Source organism: Gracilinanus agilis, chromosome 2 (assembly GCF_016433145.1).
Source record: "Gracilinanus agilis isolate LMUSP501 chromosome 2, AgileGrace, whole genome shotgun sequence".
Taxonomy (NCBI): Eukaryota; Metazoa; Chordata; class Mammalia; order Didelphimorphia; family Didelphidae; genus Gracilinanus; species Gracilinanus agilis.
In genome coordinates, this window is record NC_058131.1 from 444,574,363 (window position 1) to 444,593,288 (window position 18,926).

The 18,926-nt window shown below is 34.8% G+C and overlaps 1 protein-coding gene across 1 annotated transcript in view; it reads right to left on the reverse strand.

Annotated features, from left to right (window-relative positions):
• Positions 1-18,926, reverse strand: part of FERMT2 (FERM domain containing kindlin 2) — a 138,163-nt gene that overhangs the window by 91,025 nt on the left and 28,212 nt on the right. Inside the window, 1 exon segment of the mRNA XM_044659948.1 lies at positions 1,061-1,294. Within this exon segment, the coding sequence (XP_044515883.1) occupies positions 1,061-1,294 (234 nt within the window).

Here is an 18,926-nt window from a genome sequence, read left to right on the forward strand (position 1 = left end):
AACAGAACCAGGAGAACATTATACACAGAGATGGATATACTGTGGCACAATCAAATATAATAGACTATTAGCAATGCTATTAGTAGCAATACAATGATCCAGGACAACCCAGAGGAACTTATGAGAAAGAACGCTATCCATACCCAGAGAAAGAACTGTGAGAATAGAAACACAGAAGAAAAGCAACTTCTTGATCACATGGTTTGATAAGAATATGATTGGGGGTATAGACTCTAAATGATCACCCTAGTGGAAATATTAATATGGAAATAGGTCTTGATTAATGACACATGTAAAACCCAGTGGAACTGCTCATTGTCTGCAGGAGTGGGGTGGGAGGAAGAGAGGGAAAGAAAATGAATCATGGAACTATGGGAAAACATTCTAAATTAATCTATTAAATAAAAACCATAGAACAACAAAAAAAAATGCATACACACATATTATTGTCAAAAATATTATGAGATGACTCCCTTGGAGAAGAGGAATATTAAGGGAATCTATGGTGATATTAAAATTCAAAATATATCAATAACTAGTTTTTAAAAATATGAAAAAATTGAAGCTCAAAGAAGTTAAATAATTTACCTAGTCACAGCTACTAAGGAAATGGAAAAATTTGAACATAGGACTTTTTCCACTACCTTATCCTGAAGTTCAGTCACTCCTTGACTTTTCATCCTCTTTCAATAACATCTTAAATTATAATAAAGTACATAAAGGAATACAGTCAAAATCTAACACTTATGGAAAGTGTATTTTTTACAATTTTTAAATTTCCTTAGAACTAAAAGGATTTCTTTTGCAGTGCTAAGATCCAAACTCATGATTAAACAATATAGAAATTCCCTGTCACTGGGAGGTTAAATGACTTCCCTTTGGCCAAAAAAACTGTTCAGCTATTCATGGCAAGACTCGAGCTTAGCTTTTGTTAGTTTTCTGTCTGTTATTCTGTGCTGCTTCTCATTGAGAAGGATGTCCACTATAAATCATTCTAACAGACAGATATGGAATGTTGATATTCATAGTAGTTTGAAGAAAGAAATGTAGTGATACTTACTAAAAGTCTTACAGATGTCAGAAACAGCTTTGAACACTCTATCAGAGAAATTCACTTTCACCTTCACATACTTCATGTTTGGGAGCTGTAGGCGAAGCAATTTGTGCTGAGGTGTGAACTGAAGCTTAGCATCAGCTTGAATACCATACTTATCCAAGGTCCAATGAGTCTTAAGTAGCCACGTTCTTTTCTTTTCCCACCACAAGGCATGATCTGACCAATCTTTTTTCACATCTAGAAAAAATAAAAATAAAATACAACATCTAAGATCACAGAAAACTAACTTAAAAAACCCCATTCACACCAATAATAATAGTTTATATATTATTTAAAGCGCACTTCCTTTACAACAATCCTATGAGATAGGCAGAACAAGAATACCCATTTAACATGATGAAACTGAAATGAGCACAGAACCCTATTGGTGTAATGTAAGAGACTAAAGGCCAAATTATTCTGGTTTAGTGGTCTTTTCCCTATCATAAACATTTACTGAGTGACTACTCCAAACGAAGAAATATGCTATTAGTGGAATGTTATGTTATCCTGTTAGTTATGTTTTACAATATACTTGAAAATTCTCAAATTTTCTCAAAATATCAACTACTTTAGGTTAACCCTTTTTTGTAAGTTTGTAGACAATGTTCAAGCTATTGATGAGTATATTTGAACATAGTTAACCTGATCCACAAACTTCAGCCATATCATTGGGGTTTTTTGTAAAATAATTATATTTTATGAGAAAAAAAAAATTCTACCTTGTAAGTGGCTTAGTGAATCTCAATTCAAAGGGAGGTTCTCAGTTCGAATGTGATCTGACACTTCCTAGCCATATGATGCTAGGCAAGTCATTGAATCCCCATTACCTTGCCCTTACCATACTTCTGCCTTGGAGTCAACATAGATTCAATTGATTCTAAGACAGAAGGTAAGGGTTTAGAATAAAATTCTACTTCACACTTCAAGATTTTAAGTTCAATGATATATTCTTGCAAGATGTCTAATTAATATATAGTATGATAAATACAAAGAGGCATGCATTTATGCACACACACAGACCTGTGTATCTACACACATATTTCTGACCAAATACTTGTGGCTAAGGAACACATAAAATAATTACCAATTTAAGGCAGTACCCAATAAGAGCTAAAAAGAGGAAAGATCACTGTGGAAAATATTAGGAATATTAGGAAAATATTCAAGTAGAAAAATGGGAGGTTTTTCTGAATCCTGCTCATTCTTCAGAATATACTATCAGAAGTAGTTATTTTCTGGTGGAGGTAAAGCTTACAAGCTTTGAGATCTCTGTAACGAAGGAAAGAATCCAAGAAAAATATTAAATACATTGCAACCTAATCAATCAAGAAAATGAAAATTCCTAAACATAGTTTACCAAAAATCCAATTTCCTTTCTCTTACATACTATTGGTACAACTGCCCCCCCCCCCGCAAAAAAAAGGAAGAGAGGATTGTCAAACTATTGAGAAATTTGGTACAGTCCAATGAAATCAAATACAGAAAAGCAAGCAACTCTACAAATCACTAGCTATTCTTGAAAAAAGCAAATCATTGCACAAGATTAAACTGCAGCTATTTTTTAAAGTGACAACAGAAAATGATGAAACGAATCAGTGATACTTTAACATCAATGGAACATTTTCCACTTACAGGTGAGAATGAAAAAGAGACGTCTAGAATAGATGATGATCCAGCATGTTTAAAACTAAATTTCTATTTTTTTCTCTAAACCTCTCTATTTCTAACAATGGCACCACCATTTAGTCATGTTTACAAACTAAGTCCTAGTCTTTTCTCTCTCATTCTACATCCTATCAGTTGCTAAGAACTGTAGACTTTTCTCTTTCTCTATACTCATACACAAGTCACCATTTAATTGAAGCCTTTCTCCATAGAGCTGCCAAAGTGATTTTCCTAAAATGACTTGTCATGACCAAAAAGCTCCAGTTACTTCCTATTGTCTCTAGGATAAAATACTAATTCCTCTGGTATTCCTTTATAATCTGGTTCCAGGCTACCTTTCCAGGCTACCTCTTTCCAGGCTTACTGCACATTATTTTAGTGTTCAGCCAAACTAAACTATTTAATGTTCCTTGAACTTATAATATTCCACCTCCATGACTTTGTGGCAGGGACAGAATTTCGGTCTTCAAGTGGAAGAGATACACAATAAATTCAAGATAATTTGAGGTGAAAGAAGAGAAGCTCAAACTTGCCCTTTGTACAAAATACATTCATTATGACTTCAGTCAAAACTGTCAGCCTCAAAACACACACACACACACACACACACACACACACACACACACACACACACACACAGTGATTTTCCAATCACATTCATAAACTGAAGATTCTGGGACCCCTAGTAATTTAAGTTCTCCAATGTATCAGGTAGGTTCTCTAATTAGTTAGTAGAACACTAAGTTCTTATTTTATACAACCAATATGCTCAGCCCTTTTGTATAAGTTGAATATTGTGCATAATAGTGAACCCCATTATTTAATGAGTATTTCTTTACAGAGTAGGCACTTTATGACCTTTCGTAGGCTTATCAAAACTACCAGCATCACTACTCTTATATGCATATATTTCTAAAAACTAAATAAATAAATAAATAAAAATTTCTGATAACTAAATAATTGGATTTTTGGTTAATTGATCATTACAGTGAGAACTCCAGACAAAGACATTAGCAAAAGGTAATGTTTGGTGTAAAACAATGTAATGGCTCAACACTTCTCAGAATAAGAATAAGTGTGATTGGACAAACTGCCTGCAATATCTAGATTTTAACCAATAAAGAATATATGGCCATTTCCCCAAGAATAAAGTTGTTTATTAATGGGAGCATTAAATCCCATTAACAAAGAACAGATCTTTTGTTAGCCAACTAAAGCAAAGTATTGGCATGTATTCCAAGCCAGCACTAGGGGAGCTACTCCATTTCCCCTCTTCCCACCACTGGAGGATGTTTTTTGCATGTACCGCCCCTCTGTCTAGCTACTAAAAGTGAGCACTTCCTCCCTCCCACTCTCTGGGCTCACAGGCAGCTTGAAGTTGCAATTTGGGCACACAAACTTGAAAACCTTCACCAAGGGGGCAGCTGGGTAGCTCAGTGGATTGAGAGTCAGGCCTAGAGAAACGGGAGATCCTAGGTTCAAATCCGGCCTCAGACACCTCCCAGCTATGTGACCCTGGGCAAGTCACTTGACCCCCATTGCCCACCCTTACCACTCTTTCACCTAGGAGCCAATACACAGAAGTTAAAGGTTTTAAAAAAAAAAGAAAAGAAAACCTTCACCACACTACTCTAGAGTAACAATCAGGATCAAGCAAATTTAGCAAATACCACAGAAGAGACTACAACAACTAAGTGATAATATAAACTAGATTCTGTGTCAGTAAAAAATTGTAATGGGAGGAAGGTTCAGAGTGTACAGGTGGTAGGAAATAATATAGAGAGCTCTTTTTCCATAAAACTTTTCAAAACAGCTTTAGAAAATATGGAAGTGGGCAGGTAGGTGGCTTGGTAGCCAGGCCTAGAGATGGGAGGGTCCTGGATTCAAATCTGGCCTTGTATATCTCCTAAGTGTATGACCCTGGGCTAATCTCTTGACCTCCATTAACTCTTCTGCCTTGAAATCAATATAGAGTAATGATTCTAAGACAGACAGTGAAGGGTTTTCTTTGTTTATTTGTGGTGTGTTTTTTTTTAAGAAAAAGAAAATACAACAGACTGAATATTAATGGGAAAATCCAAAAAAGTCACAGTAAGTCATTTGTTCATTCTACTTTCATACAGGGACATAGAGAAGGAGGTCTGTGGACACCAGAAAGAGAATTCTGTATTCAGAGATTTCGCTTTAGAAAAGATTTGCACCAAGAAGAGACTGTGTGGAGGCAGCTATGTGGCTCAGTGGATTGAGAACCAGGCCTAGAGACAGGAGATCCTAGGTTCAAATCTGGTCTCAGACATTTCCTATCTCTGTGACCCATTGCCTAGTCCTTAGCCTTAGCCTCTTCTGCCTTAGAACCAATACACAGTATTGATTCTAAGATGGAAGATAAGGGTTTGGGATGGGGGGAGAAGAGGTGAGGCGCCACAGGGGGAAGAATCTGTGTACCACAGAAAGAGGTGGTCCAGAATTATACCAGGGCACTGTGACAGGAACAAGTATGAACTGGCAGTTCTGCCACGTATTACTTAGTTCCATATCACAGATCCAGGGGACACTAAGAAGGGAATATGTACACTAGGGGGAAAGGAGTGGGGATGGATCTTCTTGAACAGTAAAGGTGTACTGAAATGGGAAACAGCAGCAGTCTGGTTCAAATGCCAGACAGAGAACAGGGTCTCATTTCAAGGCAACAGAGGAATAACAAGAACAGGAGTCATATATCTAAAATTCTGTGATTCTGAACCAACTGAGCTTTATATCTGATTTGAGAGGGGCTGAGTCTGACAGCATCTACTCTTGCCCAAGATCTTCCATACCCAATCAGGAACTTGTAGAGCTCAGACCACAGAAACAAGAATCAGATTCCAATTTTGATCAGAAAACTGTGGGACCATGTACTGTATTCTACTAAACCAGGTAATCTATATTTTAATCTATATTACCTTCCACTATGCTCTATATGCCTAATTATGCTAGAACTTTCACAAAGGGAATTTTAACTAGTAACCGCTGTGGAATGCAAGAAAAGGTAAATTCATATACCTAATATACTATACATTTGAATTAATCGCTTCAAAAATTAGTTGTTTAACTCTGAAGTACCACTTTACACCTAGCAGACTGTGGCACAATCAAATATAATAGACCTTTCTACTAGCAGCAATGTAATGATCCAGGACAATCCAGAGGAACTTATGCTAAAGAAAGCTATCCACATCCAGAAAAAGAACTGAGGGTACAGAAATGCAGAAGAAAAACATATGATCAATCACATAGTTCGATGGGGATATGATTAGGGTTTTTATGTTAAAAGATCGTTTTATGCAAATATGAATAACATGGAAATACGTTTTAAACAATGATACATGCATAACGCAGTAGAATTGCTTGTCAGCTCCAGGAGAGGGAGGGAAGAGGGGGGAACCATGAATCACGGAAAAATAGTCTAAATTTAAAAATTTTTAAATTTTAAAAAATTAGTTAATTTTACTAAGTTAATTTTTATCATTTTTATGAAATCAACTCTACTATACTCAAAAAACTCAATCCAACTTAGCCCTTTTTAAATCTTTTGTTTTTTTTTAAATCACTCTTTCCTCTAAATAGTTCAATAACATATATCCAAAAACTAGGATAATGACTATTGAGTATTTATGTTTTCTATTAATACATAAAATCAAGACTTACAGTGGATTTAAAAGGAGATATATAGCATACAAAGGATAAATCCCAAGGAAGATAATGACCCACAACAAAACTTCTTAAGCACAAGAGGATAAAAAAGTAAAAGATAAAGATAAAAAAAAAACCCACTGCTATAAGGATTATAAAAAGCATCTGGAAGAAATTAAACAAGAGATCCAAACTGGAGTAGCCAAGAATGGCCAGAAGAAGCAGCCCAAAGTTAGTAAGTAAAACAAGAACATTTAAAAAACCAATAAAGCAGCTAACTGCATAATTGGGACCCTTCAAGACACAAACCCAGAAAAGAATGACTTCATTTCATTTTCTATCAGCTGCTTAGTTTGGTTTTGACTTCAGGAACATCATGCCTCCCCCCCAGGATAAGCTCTCACCTGATAAGTTTTGATATACTTCCTGATCACCTCTTCAATACCACAATTGCCTCTCCCCTCTTAACTGAAGGACAGAGCAATATAATTTTCCCCAAAGTTTCCTTTTATAAAAGCCTCAGAAGTTTCCAGAGAAACTCCAATTTTTCCAAGTTTGGTTTTTACCTTCTGGTGACACGTCCATCTTCTTTTAGCTTCCTTTTATGTGATCTTCCCCCATTAAACTGTATGCTCCTCTTTAAGGGAAAGGACTATCTTTCCTTTTTGTTTGTATCCACACTGTTTAGCAGAGTGTGTGACATTTAGAATAGATAGTAGGCATTTAATGTTTGCTGACTCAAAAACACCTATCAGCAAAACCTCAAAGAAACACAAGTCTAAATAGAATTACTGGAAGAAATAAAGCCAAAGTATTTTGAGTTTGTCTTTTTCTTAAGAACTGAAAGACCATTTAAAAAATCAAAATGAGAGCAGTAGAGAAGAAATGAGAAAAGAAATTATCTCAAATTGTGCTATAAAACAGGAATCACTAAAAACTATTTGGTGATTTAGTGGATAGAGAGCCAGGCCTGGAGACAAAAAACCTGGATTCAAATCTGTCCTTAAGACACTAAGCTTACTTAAATAAATCATTTAAGCTCAAATGTCTAGTCCTTACTCTTCTGTCTTGGATCCTAAACTTAGTATCCTTCTAAGAAAGAAGGTAAAGATTAATTTTTTTTTAATCATTTGGTACTGCTTAAAAAATAGAGAAGTCAATCAGTGGAAGAGATTAAGCACATAACACAGTGCCCTATAAACCCAAAGTGTTGGACTTGTAATCATGGGAAGAAGGGGAAAAATACGATGAGGGAAGTGGAAAGAAGAAGGAGAGATGAAAGAGAAAGGAAAGTAAACCTTATGTTTGATTCCTAGCAATGCCATTTAGCTGTGTGATTATGGGCAAATCACCCTGAGCCTTGTCAAACTAATAATAGTCTTAAATCTTAGTAAATAGTCTTAGTATTTTTTGAAAGCTTAAAATGTGTTTTCTCAAGATAATGCTGTTAATAACAGCAAATAATATTGTTAGGGTTACACAGAAACTTGCCTTTCTTAATGATTTCTTGAAAATAAGAAATTTAAATATTGGAAAGATGAATAATTTACATATAACACTGTGGCTTAAAAACCACAAGTTTCATTATGAGCAATGAAAGGAAGTACAATTTAGTTTAGTGGTTTAGAACAAAAAATTTAAAACTGAAAAGAACCTCAGAAGCCAACTAATCCAATCCTCTCATTGAATCTGAAAGCTGAAGAATCTGGAGTCCAGGAAGGTTAAATAATTTGATGTCCACTATCAAGCTAGAATAGGATTCAATCATGTATCAGATTTATTTTCATTTTTAAATTTGAATATATTTATATTTGAATATTTTGTTCTCCTTTAATAGAAGATGCATTACTTCAATAAGCCAAAACAAAACTCAAAAATAACACTTTATGCCTTACTTTCCAGACTTTTCCAGCTCCTGGCCAATAGCTTTCTCACCTGAGAGATAACACTCTCTTCTGGACTCTGCCTTGTACTGAAACATCATATTTCAAGGGCTTCCCTTTCCTTCCATGCTTCACTTAATTCTGATCTCCTCCTAACTTTATAAGCTACCTTTTGTGTGTTATCTTCCCTCATTAGAATAACAAGCTCCTTATGAACAGGAACTATCATTGGCACATAGTGTTTAATAAATACTATATCCATCTAGTTAGGTAAAAGTGCAAATGAGTCCAAGTCAGGATTTTTTCCCCCTTCTTTTGTTGTAAAATTATGTTCCTTCAAGTTACTTAAAAAAAAATTTTTTTTTTAAGATGGCCCTAGTTTTCTTCTTCCTCACTCAAACTCTTCTCATTTGTAGAACTTTTCCCATTAGGGTCTTTATTTTAATAAGTTCCTTTTGTATAGAGTGATAATATATGTATAATACAGTGGAATTGCTTGTCAGCTCCAGGAGGGGGGAGGGAAAAGGAGGGAAGAGAATTAACCATGGAAAAATACTTATAAAAATAAATTAATTAAACAAAAAGTTAAATTTAAAAAATAAATGTGTTCCTTTCTCTTTCCTGCTTCTATCTAGTTATATTCTTTACCTCTCTTTTTTCCTTTAGTCAAGGATATTCCTTTTCCCTTCAGATAGTTCTATTCATTTGTTTTTTGTGTTTTTGCACTCCTTTCCAAAAAGGATCTCTCACTCTCTTCATTATCCATTTTCTCTTTCTATTAACTGTTAATGTTTCTCTTTCTACTTTTTCAAGCAATGCTTCCAAGGTATTCATTTTATGATCTCTTTCCTCTGGTCAGCTTTTACCACTACTTAAATGCAATTATGTTAAATTGAATCCAATGTTAATCAATTCATTTGCAAAAATCAACATATTTTCAAGTTACTAAAATTCATTTCATCCAAAAATCATTTTGTCCAATAAAATAACACCAAAGGGTCAAACCTATATCTGCAATTTCTAGTAGAGAGAAGCTCCCCTACTTACTAAGTACTTAGTAAAGTGCTTGGCACATAGTAGCCACTAAATGTTTATTTACTATATACTACTAGATCCCGAATTCTCTCTCCAGATTAGTAAACTGTATTCTTGAGTTGCTGTGGTGAAAAACAATATTAATAATAATTATAAAATTATAAAATATAAATATAAACAATAAAATTTAAAATATAATCAACCTAATTGCTTGATTTTGTTTCCAAAATTAGTTAGAGGAAAGGGAAGGAAAGGAAATATGCATTTATTTTTTAAAGTACCTACCTAGTATATGCCCAGCAACTGTGCTAAGTAAGTACTTTACAAATATTTTCTTATTTGATCCTCTCAACTATCTCAGGAGATAGATGTTTTTATTATTCATTAGTAAGGGGGACAGAGGTTATAACTTAACCAAAGTCACATAGCTAGCAAATATGTAAGATGAGATTTGAATTCAGGTCTTCTCTTTCTGACTTCAGGACCATCAAATTGCTTCATTACCGGCTCAGTTAATGAACAGTTCAGATAGCAGATATGCAAATAAAGTACCTCATTCTTTTTTTTTTTTTTTAACAGTTTCTAAGTTCCTCTTTGCATAGAAGCAAAATTTACCTCTTTACCACATCTACCCATTGTTCTGCCCTCAAGAGCCAAGACATTTCTGGGATAAAAATGAGTATCAGAAGGTAATGATCACATTCACTCTGTCTTCCTTTCCAACTTAAATTCCCCTCATCCTACTGTCATCCACTGGCTCAAAAATAATCCAGTTAACCATTGCCTAGCAAATTATTTAAACTTTTTTCACTTACCATTTAAAACCAAAATAGCCCCTCCCTCGGCTTTAAGCTATTCAGATAGTACACTATATATATTTTTTTATTTCAGAAGCACACTATGCATCTGCCAAACTTGACCAATTGACATTCCCCAAATCCCCCTTCACCTTCTGCCAATACTCTATATTGTTCCCTTCTCCTGGAAACACCTTTCTAACAGAGCCAACATGTAGTAGAGCACAGAAAATTTAGAAGCTACAGATTTTGAGAAAGGTATATTATATATACTTATAGACAGACAATGGCATCCAGATTATAGAAGAAGCAGGACTAAATACAGCTTACCTCACCAATACAGGCTATATCAGAAAATATGAAACTAGAAACTTGGGCTGAATATGTAAGTAAAGCCAAACACAATAAAGAAATTCTATAGGAAGAGAGAAGCCCAAGTAATTCAGCCATAAAAGTAATTCCATAACTACAAACACAGCCTCAGAAGGGGGAAAAGGGCGACTCTTTCATAAAACTACAGAATGGCTAGAAGAAAGCAAGCAAGAGATGGGGAAATTATAAATTAAATTAGGTTAAAAAATGAAAATAGGCCTTTGAATAGAAAGTAGAAAACTTCACCTAAATAGTAGACTCCCTAAAAAAACAGAATAGAGAAATGAGAATTCATTAACTCCATAAGACAAGAAATTGTTAAAAGAAGGAAATTAGAACAAAATTTAAAAACTGAAAAATAAGATATAAAGGATCTTTATGAAAAATGTAAAGAATCTCCAAAAAACAAAGGAGAAAAGTAGGATAAAACCATGTGAAAATCATTACCCCCCAAAAAAAAAGAAAAAAAGAAAGCTCGGCACTGTATTTCAAAAAATTATAAAAGAAAACCACTCAGATCTAGTAGACCTAGTCATAATTATAATTCTTAAGGAAGTAGAGTTTAGGTCACAAAATACTGTTATCTATTATTTATATTGAAATATAAAGTTCACATATTAATTCAAATTTCATATTATGCTAAACAAATCTGAAAGTCTGATTTAGTTGAGTCTCAATTACAACTACTTCCTGTATGTGGGTAAAGTAATATTACCACTGTGGTATTGTAAGATTAATACAATCAACCCAATTTCATGGAGTTTCATTTCCTTATTTAAGAAAATTTAAACTCATTTCAAGAGAATAGTGGTAACTGCCAATTTTAACACTGCCAATTCAGACAAAAAAGTCCAGACACCTTATGGGGAAGATTTCCTTTCAAATGTCTGCAAAAAATGTGCTTTAAAACTATTCAGAATCACAATTTAACATGTACCTGAACAATAATTGAAAGAATAGTAGTGAGTTTCCTAAATCATGAATACACTATGCACTTACTTTCTATATCAACCCTTTTATTTTGTGCACATAATAAAGTCCTTTGCATGTATATGGAAATAGGATCCTATTCCTTTTCTATTAAATAAAGACTTCTTACCCCAACATCCAATTAGAAAGGTTTTTACTATATTGTTGTCATTGTATAAATAGTTCTCTTGGTTCTGAAAGGTTTTTACTATATTGTTGTCCTGGTATAAATAGTTCTCTTGGTTCTGTTCAATCACTCAGCTTAAGTTCATAAGAGCCTTTCCAGATTTCTCTGAAACCATCTCTTTTAATCATTTCTTAGAATACAATATTTACATGTCATAATTGTCGGTCATTCCCCAATTATGGAAAGTTCTCAGATTCCCATTCTTTGCCACCTCAAAAAGAGTTATAAATATTTTAATGTATTCTTAGTCTCTTTTAACTTAAGACTAATCCTTCCTTAAACTACCCTTCCACTAATGCTCCCTTTTTCCACTTCACTGTTGAGTGAGTGAGTTGTATTTTTGTACCCAACTATGGGTGTTTATATTCTTCCATCCTTTGACCAGTTCAGACAAGAGTGAAGTTCAAGTGTCAGCAATATTTATATAGATGACTACTTTGCATATCCTGATTACATAGGATAATTTTCCTTAATATTCCTTCCCCTTCTTCTCTAGTGTAAAAGACTTCCTTTTCTCTTTTTTCCATTCTTCCCTTAAGATGAAGACATAACAGAACTACCCCAATCCTTATCCTTCTCCCTCTATGATTCCTGATGATACATATGTATCATCTCCCCAAATAAGAATGTAAGTAGTTTATCTTTATGTAGCCTTAAACATGTTCACTCATGTTTATATAACTTCCAGAGAACTTGAACTAAAGGAAGACTGAAATAGTTTTGTGTGACTTCATATGATTGCTTGCCTTTTTAAGCGAGTGGGGGAGAGATCAGAGGGAAGAAAATTTGGAACTCTTTGTAAATAGAATTAGCTCTAGTCCATTCTATAGTCAAAACTCTACCTACCTGAGATGAGGTCATTCCCACCTCCCTTAGTGGGGAGGGGAGACGAGTTACCAACACATGACAATAAGTAACAAATCAAGAACAAGGGACTGCCCTTTGGGCAGTCCAAATCAATGTAGAGACTGCCATTTGTCCTCTTGAATTAAAGGTGGACCCACGGGAAGTGACAAAAGACACTATCTCTTTAAGTAAGTTGGTTACTTCCTGTGGAGGCAGTTCCCGCCTTGAGATCTCCTGAGACCACAGACTGCTTGCACTCTGTATTGTCACGTGAGTAAGTTAGGCCGACTTCCTTGGCCTACCTAGGCCACTTCCAAACCCTGCCTTAAGTAGGCACTAGCCTATCTGGTTGCTAAGTCTTGTGGCTTACAGCCTAATTTATTTAGCCTTTTAACCTTCTCTCTCTCCCTTTCTCTTTATTCCCATACCTTTACCTTCCTAATTGTAAATAAACTGCCTTAACCTGACCTGGGTCTGATTTAATTACAGAATCAATCTGAACTGTTGATTCCTGACAGCCACATTTTAAATTCATATCTATAAATTACATAACAACTCAAAATTAAAAAATGAATGTTAAAAAAATATTTTTAAAGAAAAGCAATGGAAAATTTCAACACACTTTCATATGGATAAGCAGGGGGCAATTATAGGTTTTTCATGTACATAAGAACTATATGAAACTCATCAAATTAAGTATGCTTTACCCTTCTCTGTTTCTATGTTTCTAAGCATCCAAAGGATTATGGACCACAACTATTTAAAAGACATACACTTATATATATGTAACACAGCACACTTAATAAATTATTTCAAAAGTGATAACAACGAAGGTATGAAGGTATTTTTATGAGTATAATTTTGTATTTCATACATATAATGGGTATCAAAATGTTTGCCTTCTCACTAGGTAAATGAAGGGCTACAAGAATTTAGAAATGAAAATAATATTTTTTAAAGAAAAAAATTTTTTAATCAGCTGATGTTTTGTAATTTCTCCTGACTTTCTCAACTGATTGGTAACAATTTTTTAGATTTTAACTTGACTCAATGTCTAAATGTGCTTCATTATGCAAAAAATTAGTATTCTTTCCATTCTTCCGTATTTTAAAAAATAGCCATTTAGAGACAAATTATTCCATGACAACAGAATAAGAGGGAATAAAAATGTCCCTCTACTGTTAACCCTACAGTATTTTAACTTATTCTAGAAATAAGGATTGTACTTTTCCCTTTATTTTGCACTCCCAGAGCTTGCCACAATATTTAGTTAGTATATATCGTAGGAGCTTAACAGATGCTTGCTTATTTGACTTTTCTCCCAAAGAAGTCGTACCAGTTTAAATTATAACATTATTTCAACATCTAGTCTTTGTTATTTTACCTCCTTAACAATGATTATCACTTCACATATATATACATTAAATACAATTCAATATTTTCCCACATCAAAAAAACCTGTAATTACTAAAGCTTATGTTTATGTAACACTTGTTTTTAAAGTACTTTCTTATCAAACTTGAGAAACGCATGTATTGGTATCCAATGGAGATAGAAAAACAGCTCCAAAAGAAGTGAAAGTATACCAAAGTTTGTCTGGGACTTTGTTGAGAGCCATTGGATGTATGTAGAGAGCCATTGGAGAAAACAGGGTCAAATTTAGGGCCTGTTATCCGGATTCCCTACGTGACCAATCCAGGCTGAGGCAGTCTTTGTGTTTGGTCCTGGTCACCTGAGCCCTGAAAAGCTCTGGTACCAGCAGGTAGGTTAATCCAAAAAATACTTGACCCCTCCAAGAGGCTATTGAGTCATTTAGAGAAACAGAGTCTGTAACAGATGTTTTATCTGGATCCCATTACAAAATCATCGGCAAGTAAAACTGTGTGTATGATTTTTCTGCACTGCATGTCAGATGCAGATAGAATGGACCATCTAAGGTAAAAATCTAAGGCTCCTCTTTTGACTCATTTTTAGATCCCCACATTTTCTCAATATTCTTATTGGAAAGCTTTGAGTCCTTAATCAGACCAGCAGCGACTGAGTTAACAATTCCTCTACTTGACAATTTCTCTCCTTGATAATTAAGAAGCCTGAACCCTAAAAAATATATTACTTAGATAAAGACTGGAGCCAGACAATTTAGTCCAGACTATCTGACCAGGTGCAGATCTGTAAATCAAGGCAGAACGCAATTAGTAAATATCTCCATGAAATTTATTTCTGCTCCCAGAATTAGCCCCTACTAATTGGTGGTTGGAATTTGGCCCTTGTCCTTGCACCCATATCTCTATTTTTTAGACTTTAATGGATTGTGTATGATTTGTAACCCCTTCACAGCTGTGACTCTCTCTTTGTGTTCTTTGTTTGAAACCAGTATAAAATAAAGTCCAAATCCCATAGCGTTTGGATCAGCATGGGCTAACCACAAGTTTGGATGTTCTCGGTTTCTTTTTCCTGTCTTAACAATCCGATGCCGTAAAACGCCACTCAGAACCCTTACCATATAGAGCTGGCCCTCTATAGGACTGATAAATATGAAAAATGATAAAGGCTGGTATAAATATATAAATTAGTATTTTAATTAAAGCCATGCTGATAGATAAAATCATTAGACCACGCGCTTGTAAGCATTCAAAACTGCCGCCTCCATTTTGTTTCCTGTCTCTACCTCCCAAATCTGCTGGCCAAGACCCTACTAGCAAAGAGAGCGAGCCTACTGGCAAAAAAGACCACTTCCTCCTAACCCAGGAGATTTAAACCCTTCCCTGCGTCAAGACGTAAGCCTTCCCAAGCCCAAAAACCGGAAACGGAAACCCGTTGGACCACGGGAAATGTAGTTTGATACATTTCCCAAATTTCACTTTTACAGGGCTTAAATCCTAGATTCCTGTTTTGGGCTAGAAGATACAGAAAAATCTCCAAACCTGAATTTAGTCAACTGAGTACAATTTAGTCAATTGATTTGTTTCTTTACTTTATATGCTAATTATCATTATTTTCTCACTTTCCTGACCTTTGAAAATTTTAGATGTCACTTTAGATGAAAAAATAATAAAATCTTCATCACTTTTTTAGATTATTCACAGATCTAAGTCATTAATAAATAGCAGTTTCAATGTGCTTCATGATGCTAGAAGCTACAAGAATTCTGATTATATTTTCTGAAATATCAAGGCACATTATTTTGACACAAGAATAAAAGCATCTTGTTAGGACAGTAATGTGGTAGAAAAACATCTACTACATCAAATACTTTAAACAACAAAAACAAGAAACCCAGAATCTTACATGTTCTTCAAAGATGTGCAATCTGCTATTATTTTCCAAAAGCCTGCTTATGCATTTCAAACCTCAAAATTAGTCTTATAAAGAATTTGCTCTACTTAGTGAAATGCTCTACCAAGTGGATGAAAACTATTAATTATGTGAATCAGTTGTATCAAACTCAAACAGAAATGGGATCCATTAAACAGTACATAAAGATTAAATGGTTTTGATTATATTAACCTAAAAAGCTTTTGTACAAACAAAAACAATATAGTCAAAATCAGAAGGGAAACAACAAATTGGGAAAAAAAATCTTTATAATGAAAAAGTCTGACAGGGGTCTAATTACTCAAATATACAGGGACTTAAACCAGCTGTATAAAAAATCAAGCCATTCTCCAATTGATAAATGGGCAAGAGACATGAATAGGCAATTTTCAGGTAAAGAAATCAAAAGTATCAATAAGCACATGAGAAAGTGTTCTAAATCTCTAATAATTAGAGAAATGCAAATCAAAACAACTCTGAGGTATCACCTCACACCTAGCAGATTGGCTAAAATGAAAGAAGGGGAGAGTAATGAATGATGGAGGGGATGTGGCAAAATTGGGACATTAATGCATTGCTGGTAGAGCTGTGAAGTGATCCAACCATTCTGGCTGGCAATTTGGAACTATGCTCAAAGGGCTATAAAAGAATGCCTGCCCTTTGATCCAGCCATACCATTGTTGAGTTTGTACCCCAAAGAGATCATAGGTAAACAGACTTGTACGAGAATATTCATAGCTGTGCTTTTTGTGGTGGCAAAGAACTGGAAAAGGAGGGTATGTCCTTCAATTGGGGAATGGCTGAACAAATTGTGGTATATGCTGGTGATGGAATACTATTGTGCTAAAAGGAATAATAAACTAGAGGAGTTCCAGGTGAACTGGAAAGACCTCCAGGAACTGATGCAGAGTGAAAGGAACAGAGCCAGAAGAACACTGTACACAGAGACTGATATACTATGGTAAAATTCAAATGCAATGGACTTCTGTACCAGCAGAAAGCAATGACACAGGACAGCTCTGAGGGATTTATGGTAAAGAACGCTACCCACATTCAGAGGAAGAACTGCAGGAGAGGAAACATATAAGAAAAACAAATGCTTGAACACATGGGCTGAGGAGGACATGATTGGGGATATGGACTCGAAACTACCACACCAATGCAACTAACAACAATTTGGAAATAGGTCTTGAACAAGGACACATGTTACAACCAGTGGAAATATGCATCGGCTATGGGTGGGGGGAGAGCAGGGGGTGAAGGGGAAAGTAGGGGCATGAAGCATGTAACCATGTTAAAAATGAATATTAATAAATGTTTAAAAAAAACAGTACATAAAGATCTCTGACTGTATATTGATTTAGAAAAGCATATTACCTATATTCTAATGTATTTTCATTCATTTTATTAAATATTATCCAATTACATTTTAATGTGGTTTAGGCACACTTGGGAGCTATGTATATCTGTTCTAAATTATAATATGCAGTTGAATGGACTTCAATTCAATGTTCTTGTAGAGTGCTGTCGAAGACTTATGGAATGATGGAGCAGTCCTACTGTTCACTGTATATGGTTGGGGTATGATATGAATGGGATGACAACAGAATAAACTGACTTTTAAAAACTGGTATAATTTTAATGACCAAGATTTTCCCTGTAAAAAAGGGGCATATATTTAATATCCACACTCTTCTAGTACCCACTATATAATTTGAAGTCATGAAATACTACAGTGACTGGAGAACTAAAGTTGTTAGTCACCCAAAGAGCAACAAAAGAGTAGGTTACAGCATATCAATATAGGAATTGTGAAGTACAAAGTGAAAAGAGAGATGAAAAAACAGAAAAGAAAATGGGCTAGTGAAGTAATAACAGCAAAGGAGAGGAAGACCCCAGGGCACACTTAAGTGGCCATTTTGAGTTGGAGATATAGAAGGACATGAACAAGAATTGCACTGGATGAATTCTAAATAGGTTGTGATCTGATGAAATAAGATCCGTATTAGCATTATGTCACATAATCCAACAATGGGATTAAATAAAATATTACTAAAATAAATTGAACAATGGGTTAAACTACTGGTTTCTGATTATTAAAATAACCCTATTATGAAAAGGACTCCAATTCAGGAGGTTTGGCTTTACTTGGGTCCAAAAAGAAACCTTACGTTCATCATGAATTAAACTGTCATGACCTCAGAAATTTAAATTCAAAGAGACAAATTCAGAAAAGAACTCATTTCATTTCACTTACTATCTGTCACAACAATGTACTTTGAAAATCTAGTAGCATGCTGGGAGCTAAGATGGCAGAATCATCCACACACAAAAAAGGAAATGAATCACCTCAAAACAAAGGAAAGCAGAAGGAACACATCTCATGGGGAAAGAAGAAAAGGTAGCCCAGGATGTACAGCAATGGTGGGAACTAAGAGAATTCAGACCAGCCGAACACATTGGTATGAGGCCGGGGCAATGAATCAGCCTAGCCTAAGCCACTCAGCACCATAGCAAAGGCAGAAAGGACATGAACCAACACATTTCCACATAGCCTGAGGTAGTAAAGCTGCATATGTGTTCGAGGCAACAAAGCAGTAGGTCTGGGACCAGTCCAATCCATGAGACAATAGGGGAACTGGCAGAACAAGCAGCAGAATCTAGCTGGACAAAACAACTGCAAACCTTCCTACAGCAAGTCAGTAGAACCATTCCCTAGACAATTACAATTTAAGAAACAAAGGAAGGTGAGTACTCTGCATGCTTAGAACAGTGCTCTCTTTACCTCAAGAGCAGAAAAGAACCACAATAGATAGATAAAAGAAAAACCAGAAAAATAAGCAAAAGACAAAGAAAAAACCTGACTTAGTTACTTAGTGATAGGGAAGATAAAAATACAAACTCAGAAAAGAACAATGATGCCAAAAATGAAACATGCAAAGCATCAAAGTAAAGTGTCAGGCCCCAAAAGAATTGGGAGAAAAGTAAGTTGAAAAAATTAATAATAATAAAAGAATAAAAAAACTCAACAATTAGGGGAAATTCTTCACAAAGAAGTCCCTAAAAACTAGTAAATAAAACAAAAA